At 44.4% G+C, this 16,383-nt stretch overlaps 1 protein-coding gene across 3 annotated transcripts; it reads left to right on the top strand.

Annotated features, from left to right (window-relative positions):
- The first annotated feature begins 4,246 nt into the window (after positions 1 to 4,246).
- On the top strand, positions 4,247 to 11,341 carry LOC123179988 (calcium permeable stress-gated cation channel 1). Of its 3 annotated transcripts, XM_044591929.1 has the most exons (14): positions 4,247 to 4,394; positions 4,634 to 5,326; positions 5,391 to 5,548; positions 5,738 to 6,090; positions 6,295 to 6,441; positions 6,983 to 7,118; positions 7,512 to 7,613; positions 7,825 to 7,941; positions 8,077 to 8,157; positions 8,347 to 8,687; positions 8,885 to 9,130; positions 10,024 to 10,348; positions 10,529 to 10,762; positions 10,873 to 11,341. In XM_044591929.1, the coding sequence occupies exons 4-14, from the start codon at positions 5,771 to 5,773 to the stop codon at positions 11,122 to 11,124; spliced, it is 2,301 nt and encodes a 766-aa protein (XP_044447864.1). In that variant the 5' UTR covers positions 4,247 to 4,394; positions 4,634 to 5,326; positions 5,391 to 5,548; positions 5,738 to 5,770; the 3' UTR covers positions 11,125 to 11,341. The 3 variants fall into 3 exon arrangements, with proteins under 3 accessions (XP_044447864.1, XP_044447863.1, XP_044447865.1); XM_044591928.1 differs by having other exon boundaries at positions 4,634 to 5,548; XM_044591930.1 differs by lacking the exon at positions 4,634 to 5,326 and having other exon boundaries at positions 4,253 to 4,394.
- The last annotated feature ends 5,042 nt before the right edge of the window (positions 11,342 to 16,383 follow it).

Here is a 16,383-nt window from a genome sequence, read left to right as displayed (position 1 = left end):
CCTCCCAACAAGCGCTATCGTTTAACGCCCCTAGCTAGGCATAAAAGCAAGGATGGATCTAGGTGTTGCCATCTTTGGTATTAGGGAAGAAAAGGGAGAACTTATTATCTATAGCATTAATCCTTCTATTCTGATAGAGCACATGGCCATTAATGGTGGAAGAAAGATTAAGCACATTACGAAAATTTGCATCTAAGCTAGCCTTAATCACTTTGATAGTTTCGTTTTGATAAGAGAGCAAAAGAGAGGTAGAATCGACCTTCTCATTCATGGGGTGCCCAAATATGGTTTTCATCTTTTCATAGGTATCTATGGCATCCCCTTCAAGAAAACCTTGTTCAAAAATAGAGTCTAAGACATGTTTAAACGACGAGGGTAAGGCAACATAAAAGCTTTTTAAGTATATTTCAATTTGATATTGGGGTACATAGCTAGCCCGGATTCTTAGTAACCTATCCCAAGCATCTTTCAAAGATTCATCAAGTAAATAACGAAATATTCCGGAATCATCTTCATCAAAATTATTCAGACTCTCATTGATGACCCCGGCAGGTCTTTCTATAGCATCGTTGTTTATGAGCTTAGAGAGGACAGAGGGATTATCCAAGGTACTAAAACCCGGGAGAGAACCCCTAACCCTTTTTGATTCAGGCATGGCGAAAGAAGGTCGAGCGGAAAAGAGGGCGAATAAAACGGCAAGGGTGAAGTGGGGGAGAGGAAAACGAGAGGCAAATGGCAAATAATGTAATGCGAGGGATAAGAGTTTGTGATGGGTACTTGGTATGTCTTGACTTGTGCGTAGACTCCCCGACAACGGCGCCAGAGATCCTTCTTGCTACCTCTTGAGCATGCGTTGGTTTTTTCCTTGAAGAGGAAAGGGTGATGCAGCAAAGTAGCGTAAGTATTTCCCTCAGTTTTTGAGAACCAAGGTATCAATCCAGTAGGAGGCCACACGCAAGTCCCTCGTACCTACACAAACAAATAAGAACCTTGCAACCAACGCGATAAAGGGGTTGTCAATCCCTTCACGGCCACTTGCAAAAGTGAGATCTGATAGAGATGATAAGATAATATTTTTGGTATTTTTATGATAAAGACTAAAAGTAAAGAAAGCAAAATAAACGGTAATAGAAATAGCTTGTTGATGGGAGATTAATATGATGGGGAATAGACCCGGGGGCCATAGGTTTCACTAGTGGCTTCTCTCAAGATAGCATAAGTATTATGGTGGGTGAACAAATTACTGTCGAGCAATTGATAGAATTGAGCATAGTTATGAGAATATCTAGGTATGATCATGTATATAGGCATCACATCCGTGACAAGTAGACCGACTCCTGCCTGCATCTACTACTATTACTCCACACATCGACCGCTATCTAGCATGCATCTAGAGTATTAAATTCATAAGAACGGAGTAACGCTTTAAGCAAGATGACATGATGTAGAGGGATAAACTCATGCAATATGATATAAACCCCATTTTTTATCCTCGATGGCAACAATACAATACGTGTCGTTTCCCCTACTATCACTGGGATCGAGCACCGCAAGATTGAACCCAAAGCTAAGCACTTCTCCCATTGCAAGAAAGATCAATCTAGTAGGCCAAACCAAACTGATAATTCAAAGAGAGTTGCAAAGATAACCAATCATACATAAAAGAATTCAGAGAAGATTATAATATTGTTCATAGATAATCTTGGTCATAAACCCACAATTCATCGGATCTCGACAAACACACCGCAAAAGAAGATTACATCGAATAGATCTCCAAGAGAATCGAGGAGAACTTTGTATTGAGATCCAAAGAGAGAGAAGAAGCCATCTAGCTAATAACTATAGACCCGAAGGTCTGAGGTAAACTACTCACACATCATCGGAGAGGCTATGGTGTTGATGTAGAAGCCCTCCGTGATCAATGCCCCCTCCGGCGGAGCGCCGGAAAAGGCCCCAAGATGGGATCTCACGGGTACGGAAGGTTGCAGCGGTGGAATTAGGTTTTCCTGGTGCTCTTTGATGGTTTGGGGGTGCGTAGGTATATATAGGAGGAAGAAGTAGGTCGGTGGAGCCACGAGGGGCCCATGAGGGTGGAGGGCGCCCCCCCCCCCCTGCCTCGTGGCCTCCTCGGTGATTTCTTGACGTCCACTCCAAGTCATCTGGATCACGTTTGTTCCAAAAATAACTCTCCCGAAGGTTTCATTCCGTTTGGACTCCGTTTGTTATTCCTTTTCTGCGAAACACTGAAATAGGCAAAAAAACAGCAATTTGGGCTGGGCCTCCGGTTAATAGGTTAGTCCCAAAAATAATATAAAAGTGTATAATAAAGCCCATTAAACGTCCAAAACAGAATATATAATAGCATGGAGCAATCAAAAATTATAGATACGTTGGAGACGTATCAGTGATGAAGATGGTGATGTTGATGAAGACGATCACCGCGGCGATGGTTCCCCCGATGGCACTCCGGCGCCATCGAGAGAGAATGAGAGAGGTTCCCTCCTTGTGCTTCCTCCTCCATGGCCTCCGCCCTAGATGGGGAGAGGTTCTCCTCTGGTCCTTGGCCTCCATGGTGATGATGGCCCCCTCTGGGATCCTCTTCCATGGCCTCCGGTGATGATGTCCCCCTCGGCAGGGTGCCGGAGAGGGCCTAGATTGATTTTTCGTGGCTACAGAAGGCTTGCGGCAGCGGAACTCCCGATCTAGGTTTATTTCTGGAGGTTTTGGGATTTATAAGAGGTGTTGGCGTCGGGGACAAGTCAAGGGGGCCCACGAGGCAACAACAAGGTAGGAGGGGCGCACCCTAGGGGGGTGGGGGCGCCCCCCACCCTTATGGTTACCCCGGGACTCCTCTCTGGTATCTTTTCGCTCTAGTATTTTTTATATTTTCCAAAAATATTCTCTGTAAATTTTCAGCCCATTCCGAGAACTTTTATTTCTGCACAAAAAAACAACACCACGGTAGTTCTGCTGAAAACATCGTCAGTCCGGGTTAGTTCTAATCAAATCATACCAAAACCATATAAAATTGTTATAAACATGGCATGAATACTTCATAAATTATAGATATGTCGGCGATGTATCAGATACCTCCACCTATGATGTCTACATGGTAGATACACCTAAAAAGGATGAGGATGATAAAGAGCCCCCTAAACGTCGACGTACAAGATGTCGTGGTAAAGGCACGGGCAACGAGGACGCTGGCAACGATGCTAACGAGAACGACGACGCCACCGACAATGGCGCTACCCCAGAGGATGCGGAGGAACAGAATTTAAGCGATATCGACGACGCCATGTCCAACGGGGACAATGATGACCCAGAGGCTGATACTTACTATCCAGAGTCTGAGGAGGACATGAGCTCGGACCCGATGAGTTCAACATCCCCAAGGAACCCCTTGAGGATCCTCGGCTTCACGCCTTCTGCATGCAGTTAATTAGTACTGCCAAAAGCATGGAGCAAAACTCCCAGAAGCTTCGAGCCGAACAATACAGGCTAAACGATAAGTGGAACCTCAACGCTGAACAAGAACTCAAGGAAAGCTGCTCCCAGAATTTGACGAGGAGGTAGACGGTAGCTTGATGTCAAAGCGCGACTGGGTCGAGAACCCAAACCGCCTTCCTCGGGACCGAGATAGGCCAGGATGCGGATACCCCAATCCACCCGAGATACCTCACCGTTATGGCAAGGAGCCTCTTCCGCCTCTGAAACCTTACAAACTGCAGAAGAAATTAGCATCAAGATCAACCCCATCACCTCTCAAGATACGCCATGCCCGACGAGCCAACATAGCAAGGTTAAACAACTCTATATCTCGGAACCCAAAGGCCTTCCATATACTTTGGTCTCGTCATCACCTCCCAAGAGACCCAAATGGTCTTTTTGTTCCCTACTTTCTTTCACACCAAAACTTCCTTATAAGACCTTTCAAAGAAAAAACTTCCTTATAAGAGCATTTATATGTTGGCAAAATCCACGTGGTAGCTTAAAGCGAGACATAGTCTCATGTAGATTTTTTTTGTTTGAGAATTTAGTCTCATGTTTTTTTGAGGGGGAATTTAGTCTCATGTAGATGCTCTTAGTTTTTTTTAGAAGAATGTAGATGCTCTTAGTAATTGAACATATTTTCTCCACAGGCCAATACAGCCTGGACTATAGCCCGTGCTGGAATTTGGCCCCTTTGACGCCACAAGGCCCATGCCTTCCGCCTTGCACCAAGCCGTCTGATTGAAACGGACGGTCAGGACCGTCCATGAGCGGAGAAAAGCAGCTTCTGGCTCTAACCCTATCCCCATTTTGTGCAGTTAGCACGGTGGCGGGACGCCGGCGTCCATGGCGACGGATCTCCCGCGCGCTAATGCGATGCTCCCTGCCAAAGCTGCTACAAGGTGCACTACGCCTCCGTTTTATATCCAGAATTACATTGAAAATTCGAGTTATTGTTTCGATTCTCAGCTGCCGGCCATAAAGCCTTTTTTAGAGTAGATACTTGCTTGTTGCGTAGGATGTCTCTAGTGTAAATTGCTATTCTGTTTTAACTTTTTTAGAGTAGATACCTCATTAGTAATGTCTGCTTTTAGTTCATGATGTTTGCTTCTGTTTGTGTACCTGTGGGTATGACCAGCAGGTGGGGAAGAATTGCATGATTCAGGCAGTAACAGACGGCCTGCTTGGGCTTGGGATCAGTTGGTAATGTATGACAATGGGAAAGGGCAGCTCGGAAGAAGGATCTTTGGATCATTTAGTAGGGGCACTAAGACTATCATATCTTCAGTTACATGATACTATTTGCTTACATTCCAACTATTAGCCCATCCATTAATGAACTGGCTGCGTCTTTATTTATGGAACTGGGCCAACCAAGGGAAGTTACTGTCGGCCTCGAATCACCGAACATGGGCTGGAAGATCTCCTGCTATCGCCGTCCAAACAAAGCAAGGGAAAAGTAGATGGGGAGAAGGACGGCTATGCATGTCTATGCTCCTCCTGTTCGTAATGAGATGGAGTCCATATTTAGCATCTTTAGCCTTGAATTGTGCTTTACTTGTTTGTATGTCTTTTACACGAAGCTCACTTTTCTTTTTATAGTGTATGGTTTACATTGGTTCCACTTGTCTAAAATTTGCAATTGCCGATTGATGCGCATGTATGATTTTTCAAGCATAAATACCAAAGCTTCGACTAATATATGTCCTCATATAGTGATGTTCTCTCCATTTTCCTTTGAAAAAAAAACAATGGCTAGATAACTACATCGTGACAATGACATGGTGGCCCCCCTGCTCCCCATCCCTCCCTCCACGTGCTAGTGCCGAGGAAGGTGACCGTTGTGCATTCGAATCATTGACAGAGGGGCGGAATATAATAATAATATTCTAGTGTAGGCGAAAGAGTATCATAAAGCAGCAGACGCACACAGAACTACAGAAGCAAAGCTGACCAGAGACAGTACCGTTGCCAAGCTTCGGGGGAGAACCGGAGAAGAGACAGTACCGTTGCCAGGCTCCATCTGGAATGCTCCCGTCTCCCTGCCCAGTTCCAGGTAACCTGAAAACAAAGCTTCTTCCTTGCTTCCTTGTTTGGTTCTTCCCCCTTCTGCTCGCCGTTCGTCCGACCCGGCTCGGATGTTCGAACTCTGCGCGGCGTCGCGTTGCCGCGTTTGGGTTCGAGTTTACCGCATTTCACGGATGTTTTCTTCCATGACGTCCTTGCGTCGTATGGTTGGTTTCAGTGATTCTTACTTGAGGTTGAGGGCCAGCCATCCATGGCTACCATCCACGACATCGCAGTTGGGGCGGCTTTCAACATAGTCACCGCCGTCGCCTTCCTGCTGCTGTTTGCGTTTCTGCGGCTGCAGCCCGTCAACGACAGAGTCTACTTCCCGAAATGGTACCTCAAAGGCACGCGGGCCAGCCCGGCCTCCGCCGGCGCCACCGTGGCTGCGGCCAAGTATATCAACCTCGACATCAGGTCCTACCTGAAATTCTTGAGTTGGATGCCGGCTGCTCTCAAAATGCCCGACGATGAGTTGATCCAGCACGCAGGCCTCGATTCCGTCATCTATCTACGGATATACCGCACAGGGTATGTACCTACACTGCAGCAGCTTTCTCTTCTGTATTCCTTATTGTTATTTTCAGTTACAACAGTTGAGCACTGTATGTGGAACATCAGTGGGCTTATGTATACATTTTTTAGATATCAATTTTTGCATAGCATCCTCCTTGTCAAGGAGCCCAATCTTCCAATACCTCTATGTTTGTTAAACTTTTAACCAATCATTTGCAGGCTCAAGATATTTGTTCCGATTATGATTCTTGCTTTTGCCCTTCTGGTCCCTCTGAACTGGACCAATGATACACTAGAAAGTTTGAAGGTAGTCCACAGTGACATTGACAAACTTTCAATATCCAACATACCTTACGGATCTAAGAGGTGAGCAACAGGATATATATCTGAATAGTTTCTTTGTTTATCAAATGTGTTTTTTGTTGATTACCGAAATGCATTGCTGATTTAATTCGATTCATATAAGTTTGTAGATATTCGATGGCGGTGCTGGCTTGCCACAAGTAAAATCTCCATATGAAGGCATTTTTAGCTTTGTTGACATGTTGTAGCTAAATCTATCTGTACATTTGGATGATAACTTTCCTGAAGTTCCAGATTTTACGAATCTGCATACTGCTTGCGCTACTAGGTGCATGAACATCTTATAGGTGCCGGATCTTAGTGTTTTTTTGGGTTATAGACTAGTCATTTTACTAAGGTGTAAGCACACCACTATATAGCTTTAGCATTTAGTAGCTGCCCATCAAATTCAATCATAAGGGTCCTATTGAAAAAGGTATCAAAAATAGAAGGAAGTTTTTTTTGTTGCTCTGATCAAAAGCATTTTGTTCCACCCATATTTGTTTGAGGTTCCTACTTTCTTGTATGTTCATGATTATGCTCACACTTACCCTTTTTTGTGCAGGTTTATAGCTCACTTGGTTATGGCTTATGTATTTACTTTTTGGACCTGCTATGTACTTATGAAGGAGTATCAAATAGTTGCAAAGATGAGATTGCGCTTTCTTGCTTCGGAGAAACGCCGACCGGATCAGTTCACTGTATGATCGTACTCATTGGCTATTCTCTTCCTATTTAGTAGATCGGGATGTTTAGTGTCCTGTGTGTAAGGTTTGATAAGTCAAAAGGCGCTGTCAGACTGGCACAATTGTGGGGATATAATGACAACACACTTGAATTTTTTTTGTTATTGTGTCGATTGATAAATATTAAAACTTCTTATTGATGCAAATTCTGCACAGGATCTTTCTGCATTCTTGGTAGAAAGCACCTTTGTGACTGCAACTTCTACATGATCACTGTTTAGATCCCTTTTTCTGAAAAATAAATAAATAATGCTGCGTACAGCAAAGATCTCAGTTGAATGATCTTGTTAGATTAATGACCCTTCGATTATTCTTTTGATTCTGAGCCGTCAATGTATTTTATCTTAGGTTCTTGTGCGGAATATACCATCAGACCCCGACGAATCAGTTAGTGAGCTCGTGGAGCATTTCTTCCTTGTCAACCATCCTGGTCATTATCTTAAACATCAGGTGATCACTAAATTTTTGGAACATCTCCCATTCGAAGAATCAGATATTTGAGTTCGCAATTTATTGTTTAGCCTGCCTACCCCAATTTATTCATTTTCCCTAACATTCATTTTATTTGAGCCTTATATTTGCAATTCTTACTTTCTTACTGAATCCCTCTTTAGATGATTTACCTAGGGGAATAATCTTTTTATGTCTTGTTGTTCTATAGGTAGTTTACAATACAAATAAACTTGCTGGTCTGGTTGAAAAGAAGAAGCAAATGCAGAATTGGCTTGATTACTGCCAACTCAAGTTTGAGCGAAAAGCAGAAAGGCCAACAACTAAGGTTGGTCTGCAGACATAGTTAGCCATCCATTGCTTTTTATATTGAGCTTATCGTTTTATCACCATTTAAACTGGAACGCTGTATTCAGATCTGTTTTGTTGAATTCCTTTTCTTGTATGTGGACTTATGTTACAGACTGGCTTTTTTGGATGTTTTGGTTCTGATGTGGATGCTATTGACTACTACAAATCAGAGATTGAGAAGATAGGAAAGGAAGTAAGTTACAGAATATGCATCCGTAAAACCTTTGTAGTATTCATCCAGGCAGGGCCAGGGGGTCGTTCTGACTAGATTTTTAATCTTCCTTCGGTCGTTTTTTAAGTGTTAGATTATCTATCGTGCATCAAATTTTGTTTGCATCCAACAGTCGGAATATTATCGTCTCTAATACGTGACAATGCACAGGAAGCTGAAGAGCATAAAAAGGTCATGAAGGATCCCAAGTCAATTATGCCAGCAGCCTTTGTTTCATTTCGTTCACGGTGGGGTGCAGCTGTTGCCGCTCAGACACAACAAACCAGCAACCCAACTGTCTGGCTGACTGAATGGGCTCCAGAACCTCGTGATGTGTACTGGAATAATCTATCTATTCCATTTGTTTCCCTCACAGTTAGGAGGTTGATAATTGGCGTGGCCTTCTTCTTCCTCAACTTCTTTTATGTCATTCCAATAGCATTTGTACAGACTCTTGCAAATCTTGAAGGCATAGAGAAGGCACTACCATTTCTAGAACCTTTCATTGAAACGTAAGTTTACTTCCACAATGATCTTTTTCCGCAGTTTCATGGCGTTTCCATAGCCTTTCCGTCGTCGCTGCAGAATTAGTGTGCAAATATATATTTTTAAGATGTCATATTGCTTGTCAGCTATTTTTCCACAGTTTCATGGCGTTTCCATAGCCTTTCCGTCCTCTCCTGATTTCTACTTGTCAGCTATTTTTCAGACCTTCCATTAAATCATTCATCCAAGGGTTTCTTCCTGGACTTGCTTTGAAGATCTTCCTCATATTGCTTCCAACTATACTCATGTTCATGTCGCAGTTTGAAGGATTGGTATCACAGTCATCACTAGAGCGAAGAACTGCATCCAAGTATTTTATATTCTTGTTCTTCAATGTATTCCTGGGGAGCATCGTTACAGGATCTGCTTTGGAGCAGCTTAATACCTACCTTCATCAGTCAGCTAATGAGTATGTCTGGTGTAAACACCATATAATTTTGTGGCAGCATGTAGCTCATATGTGGTTGGCCTATTGCATTTCATCTTATTTTTCCTAAGCTCGACGTTGCATTTTCTGGTGATGATCTTCTTACCTCACTTAATTATGGGAGGAGTCCTTAACGGACTTAGCAGTGTTGGTGATAACTCTGCGGGCTGTGCCTCAATTTTTTTATGAGGGGGGCTATGCATCATGATATATCATTCTTGAAAGGGAAATGTCTGTCATATTGGCTTTAATGGCATTGGTTACCACAATGGAATGGTGCTCACCCATTTGGGGAAAACAAATTAAGGTTTTGCTCGTTCCAGTTTGTTAACCCTGCCCTATCTTCTTTGACTCATGGACAACTCATGGTTTCGAAACAAACATCCACTATGCTTGCATAGATATTAGAGATTTAATTAAAATGACATTGCTGGTTTCTCTAAATTAGACTAACCTTGGAATTTGCAAAGAAATTAAATCAGTTCTGATAGTAAATGCTCAGCTGTAAAACCTAACTCTTGTTTACTGAATGACATTAGAGATTTAATTAAAATGACACTGCTAGTTTCTCTAAATTAGACCAACACGTAGAGTCGCTTGAAATTTGCAAAGAAATTAGTCAGTTGTGGTACTAAAAGCCCAGTGGTAAAACCTAACTCATGGACTTGGGCATCATCGCTGTATATTACAACATGTGCTACCTGCCGCTGAACCTTTTTATTTAACATGCTGGTTACAGTTGATGTGTTTTTCTGTCGGTGCCTGTTATTTCGCACTGATCTTCAGTCCTACTGTCTATTTACCATGTATCTTCGTATTCTTAAATCGAATGGTGATCGCTGTCCTCCAGTGAGTCTAAATGGCCTCTTTTGCAGCATTCCAAGGGTCATCGGTGTGGCCATACCAATGAAGGCAACATTTTTCATTACATATGTAATGGTTGATGGTTGGACTGGTGTAGCTCTTGAAGTATTGAGATTGAGGGCATTTATAATGTTCCACTTGAAAAACTTTTTCTTGGTCAAGACGGAGAAGGACAGAGAAGAGGCAATGGATCCTGGTAGTATCTGCTTGTACTGGTCTGAGCCTCGAATACAGCTATATTTCCTGCTTGGTCTTGTGTATGCTGTGGTGACACCACTCTTGCTTCCGTTCATATTGGTATTCTTTGCGCTGGCTTACGTTGTCTACCGCCACCAGGTAAAGAGCTCTTCACTAATACTCGAGAGATTTTTCGTTTGTTCTCTCTAAAAAAGTTGACGGTTGAAAACTAGTGATGCAACCATGTTAGTAGCACAACCAAGTTGATGTCGACAATTTCCTATGAAAGCCATTGCATCCGTTTTACAATGTTTGGTTTCCTTGGCCGTCCTTGTTCAGATCATAAACGTCTACAATCAACGATACGAGAGCGGTGCGCAGTTCTGGCCCAATGTGCATCTACGCATCATCACAGCATTGATCGTGTCGCAGCTGCTTCTCCTTGGACTGTTAAGTACAAAAGGTTTGGAGGAGGCGACGCCGGCTCTTCTTGTTCTTCCCGTATTAACCATTTGGTTCCACAAGTACTGCAAGCACCGGTACGAACCCGCGTTTGTGAGAAACCCGCTACAGGTAATTAATGCTTGCACAAGCATTAGGAAGGAAGCTAGGTTCTTCGCTATCATATGGATTCTATTCTATGTCCTTGCTGCTCAAGTCTGAAGATGTTGTGGTTTGTGCAGGAGGTGATGAGGAAGGATACGCTAGAGCGCGCGAGGGAGCGCAACTTCGACCTCAAGGCGTACCTGGCCGACGCGTACCTTCACCCGGTGTTCAAGAGCAATGAGGTAGACAAGTTCTATGTCGCGGACGATCCCGGGGCGGTGGAGGTGATCGTGCCGACCAAGCGGCGGTCCCGGAGGATCACGCCGGTGCAGAGCGAGGACGGCGGCTCCGACAGGCTCTCCGTGATGGAGTCCGTTCAAGAAAGATAGCTAAGCCACGTGTATGTGTCTTGCAATTATATATGTGTCTTGCTCTTACGTGTATTATATATGTAACGGTAAAGCATGCATTAGGAATATATTAGTACTGCATTGACTTTGAGTGAATAGCATAAAACAACCACTATTGGCGTTAGGGTTCCAAAAAACTACCAGATTTTTGTTTGTCGCTGATAACTATCAGAATCGGCGTCGGCTGTTTCAAAAACCCTAAATGACCAAATGTTTTACAATTGATTGCACTTATAGGTCGGACCTGCACCTAAACGAACCGTTTGTTTGACAATTTGTTGGCCGTTAACTGACATGTGGGGTCCACTTGTTAGTGTCTCATCCTCTTTTCTCTCCCTCCTCTCTGCCTCCCTTCTTATCCTCCTCTTTACGGGCACCGTCGCACATCCATGGCCGCCGGCCACACTGCTGGTCCACGCCGCGCCGTATGGTACATCTGGCCGCCTCCTCTGCTGCCGCCCCGCCTCCGCTATTCCTGTTGCCCTCTGCGCAGCCAACGAGGATTGCCGACAATGGGCACAGGAGCCGAGCCCGTCAAGCTGCTCCACGGCGTCTGCGGGCACGGTATGGCTGCTCGCAGGACCACACTGCCCCGAGGAATGCGACGGAGCTCTGATTCAAAGGGAATTTTCCATGTTGTGACCGCAATGAGGCATCTGCTCAAAGATCTTATTTCTTTGACGGCAAGCCAACCAGCGGCCCAAAGTAACTGATAAGTTTGTTATCCAGCTTGACTCAAACACACCGTGTGTTACAGTGTGTTCATCTTCAAAACCCAATGGAGTGAATAGTATAAAACTACCACTTTTCATGTTAGGGTTCCATAAAACTACTAGATTTATGTTTGTCCCTGATAACTACCAGAATCGGCGTCGGCTGTTTCAAAAAAACCCAAATGACAGGGTGTTTTACAATTGATCGTAATTATGACAGGTCTGGCCCACGCGTTAGAGCTCTGATTGTTTGACCGTTAACTGGCGTGGCATAAAAGCAACCGGGTCCCTGCCAAAAAATAAAAAAGCAATCGGGTCCTTGTATTTTTTAAAGAAAGAAATCGGGTTCGTGCAGAGATCATCGTGCAGCTCACACACCCGCACAGCGACCTTGTCGGACTCCCTCCGGCCCCTCCCCGTGCCCGGCCATGTTGCAGGACCTGCGACGGGCTCCCTCCGGCTGTTCTCCATGCCCCGGCCGTGCTCTAGGCGAGCCACAGCCACGAGTCGCTGGAGCAGTCGGTACCGCTCTATGCGTTCGGGCCGCCATGCCCAAGAACTCGGGCTGCCGCGCCGAGGAGCTTGGGCCGCTACAGGTAAATTGCTTCATGCCCACTTTTCATCTGGTTGATCTCATTGATCTTAACCTAATGTGAGATTCTATGCTAGTCTGCCCCTGAGTTACTGTAACACCCTGGATTGTGGCCTTTTCTTCCTTTTTTTTCAAATCAAGTTGGTTTCATTTGGTGTTTGCGTTGGATCTTCTTTGAAATGGCTCTTTTTGGACTTAGCAAATTGGAAACTTAATTAATTCTGCTTACACTTGTTGTCACCAAGCTCCATCACTCTAACATTTTCACCCAAGCCCATTTCCCAAACTTTTTCTAAGTATATGTTCTCCTTTATAAAAGAATATGTAATCTTAAGCACTTGGGTTATGAAGCAACTAACATTTCTGCCACTCCAAAAAAATTCTAGTTAATTCTGATAATTTATTTAACACAAATGAACACTAGAAATGCTACTAACCCATACAGGAACATTTCTAAATAGGCACACCATCCTCAATACAGTTTCTGGACTAAACTTGGGTTTAAACAGCAAGTACCTTCTAACTTGGCGCAAACTGACTGAAACTTGGCACACTCACTCACCTTAGCATCTAAACACCACTCACCAAAATCCAAACCCAGGCCCCTCACCATTTTTCCTTGGCACAACACAAACACTTCACTGCCAGGAGAAACCTGGACACAACACGTTTGATCTAATGCACCTGGAATCATTTGGTGACTACACCACACACACTACCTACATTGCATGCGTGAGCTACTGGACAAGGTTGGAGACATCCGTGCATGCCCAGACCCCCACTGCCTTGGTGACCACAGGGCTGGCATGCCAAAGAGCTAGCTCTACACGGCGCCCAGCCCCTGGCAGGTCAGCACCGATGCCACCGCCCGTAATGAGCTCTTCTTTACCTGGTTGCGTAGGATCGATGGCCCTCCGACGATGCTAGAAGCTCCGTCAGGACGGGGGCTAGGCGGGGAGCGGGCCTTATTCCACTTCCAGAAAGCCGTCACTTCGTCTTTCTGAGCATGGCACAAATCCTAACAAACTTTAAAAAATAAACAACCTACAGCCTAAAGAAAACTTAGAACTTGAATAAAGCTTCATCCATCGCAATGGAGCGAAATATGATCTTGACAGATTGCATGTAGACAAATTACAATTTCTTACATCACTCAATCAAATTCACAGTACCAAGCACTACCACTAAAATCATTGTTGCACGTATACATCCCACGTTGATCTTCACAGCCATGCCCTCGACACTAAAGAGGATCAATCTCTAGGCGTGACGGACGGCCGGAGTTCATTGTCATGGGCGACTACGCAGTGTCACTAGGAGCAGAGAAGAGAAGTCAATAGGAAGAATAGTAAAAGCCTGGAGCTCAAACATTGAGTTCTACACATTGAATACATACGGCATCCTACACTGAGAGGGCCGACGTGTGTGGTCAATCCTACCAAAAGAAATAAAAAACAACTACAAGTCCTGGCCCCACGTAATTTTTACTTGGTACTTACACGTACTTTCAGTCTAGTAACTCATATTTTACTGTCATTGGATCAGAGTGGATGAACGGCTCCAAAAATTGCCATTCACCATAAAACCTGTAATAAGTTACAACTGGTATTGAGCATTAAATTGATGGCAAATTATGTTCTCGTTTACACTTGTTAACGAAGGGAAACATTACAGACAGTAACCGGACATGAAGAGGTAAAAATAGAGTGAGCAAACCATCAGAGTTCACAAATAAGGCTAGCAAGTTGCAACTATGAGGGTGCTTGGATACGTTTTAGTCTCATGACTAAAAGTAGTGGGACTAAAACTTGCTAGCCCCACCCATGTTTGGATCCAAATACTAAAGAGACTAAAATCAAGTTAATGAGCATTTATTATCCTCCAAACCCTCCAATCCAGAACTCGCCTGTGTTAAAGGAGAGGAGTTAAATGAGGAGAGAGATGACTAATCTACATTTTAGTAGGGGTACCCCTGACTAAAAAAATTTAGTCTCAAGACTAGTTTTAGCCCCTCTATAGTCAGGGGTGCTTGAAACTTTAGCCTCTTAAAAAAACTATTTTTAGTCAGACTAAAATAAGTCCCTTGAATCCAAGCACCCTCTATGGCCTATGCATCTAGTGCGGTCATCCCGAAAATAGGGATCATATTTTATTTCGATGTATCATGGCTCGCTTTGTTTGGAGTTCGATTAGAGAGGTGGTTGGGTGTTCTTGGAACCCAAGCGGATTCAATGACTTATATAGATTGATCCGAGACGCTCCGAGGAGGGATCAGAGGTTTGCTTGGCTGGTCTTTGGGGCCGCATCTTGGGCCTTGTGGACCACGAGGAACAAAGCCCTCATGGAGGGAAAATTTATCCGCCGTCCGACTGATCTTTTGTATAAATTGGTCTCCTTTCTGCAGCTGTGGAAGCTCCTGGCGAAGCCAAAGGACAAAGAAAGCGTGGAGTTGCTCGCGTCAAGGGTGCGGGCAAGGTGCACTGAGCTTCGACGTCTTGCGAGATAGGGGTCTTCATCGGTTGGGCGCCGCCCCGATCTCGTCTTCGTCCTCGTGTGGGTTGTGTCGTCTGCGTGGCACGCTATGCCCGGCGCTGTGTCGTCGTTATTGGCCTGTTGGCTTGTATCCGTACTTCGGCCTATGTGCCATCGTTTGTTTGTGTTGCTGTACTTCGTACTCCTTCCGTCTCATAATATAAGAACGTTTTTGACATTAGTGTAGTGTCAAAAACGCTTTTATATTATGGGACGGAGGAAGTATTTTGTTAGGGCCTCATTATTAAGGCCGGGCAGATGCCGCCGCTCTAAAAAAAAGTTGCAACTATGGACAAGCATGCTGCGCCATAGATGTATGCTGACAGCGAGTCCTGTGCTGCGCTGTTCTCACGCAAGGAACAGTGAAGAGCTGGGCATCTCCAACTATTACAGGAACGGGCTGGGCACGCACGCATGCATGCAGCCTGACTGAGAGAAAAGGAAGGTGTTGTGAACTGTGATGGGTGGTCGGTGTGGACTGTGGACGCCGGAACAGAAGCTCTGCTGGTTGGTGTCACAGTGATGTCCCAACTCAACAGTGGCGGTTCTTCCTGGAGTACAGACACCATACAGACATGGACCATGCATGCGCTCCATGCTCCGCCATACCCGTCTCCATTCCCCTGTCCAACTCCAACGTGATGTGGAACCACACGATGGTATGGTAGCATGATCTTTATTGGGTTTGTTTGATCGCGGGCATCCACTAACGTGAAGGAGAGAAGTCGGGTAAATTATTTATATCAACAGTAACTGCGTATAGTACCTGCTACAGGGGATATTCCCTTTTGCTCCTACGTGCATATGCACCCATTGTCGAAATACACATTTCGAAAAGTTGAAAAATTCGGAACAAAAATCCCGCGTGTATATCCGGACATTTTATGTCCGTTCACAAGGTTTCGGTAAAAAACGACGTTTTTTGTGGCTTGTGTAAAAAAGACAATTTCTGATGCTTCATTCTAACTATTCACGAGGCATTTCTTTATCTTTTTTACACAAGCCACAAAAAACGTCGTTTTTCACCGAAACCTTGTGAACGGACATAAAATGTCCGGATATACACGCGGGATTTTTGTTCCGAATTTTTCAACTTTTTAAAATGTGTGTTTTCGACAATGGGTGCATATGCACCTAGGAGCAAAAAAACCGCGTCTACTACAGTCGATAAATACAGTGTTCGCTACAATGATTCTGACTTTTCTTCTCTGTTTTATACTAGCTTGCGCCGTGGCTTACCTGACTTCTCTCTTAGAGGATCCACTTACATCAGAGAGACCAAGAGGCTGCCTTTGCCATAATCTAGATCATATCCGTCGGAGCGGTAGAGTGCCAGCGCCCCGAGCAATGTTGGGGGTCACTTTGCAAAACAATGTATGTCTTTTTTTAAAATGATATATA

The sequence above is a fragment of the Triticum aestivum genome, chromosome 1D (assembly GCF_018294505.1).
Source record: "Triticum aestivum cultivar Chinese Spring chromosome 1D, IWGSC CS RefSeq v2.1, whole genome shotgun sequence".
In the NCBI taxonomy this organism is placed as follows: Eukaryota; Viridiplantae; Streptophyta; class Magnoliopsida; order Poales; family Poaceae; genus Triticum; species Triticum aestivum.
Note: the sequence above shows the minus strand (reverse complement) of the source record. Positions and strands in the feature narration are given on the sequence as shown.

Coding starts and splice junctions, on each gene's coding strand:
- LOC123179988 (XM_044591929.1), top strand. CDS start 5,771: ATGGCTACCATCCACGACATCGCAGTTGGGGCGGCTTTCAACATAGTC. Junction 6,091..6,294: donor CTACGGATATACCGCACAGG/GTATGTACCTAC, acceptor AATCATTTGCAG/GCTCAAGATATTTGTTCCGA. Junction 10,349..10,528: donor ACGTTGTCTACCGCCACCAG/GTAAAGAGCTCT, acceptor GTCCTTGTTCAG/ATCATAAACGTCTACAATCA.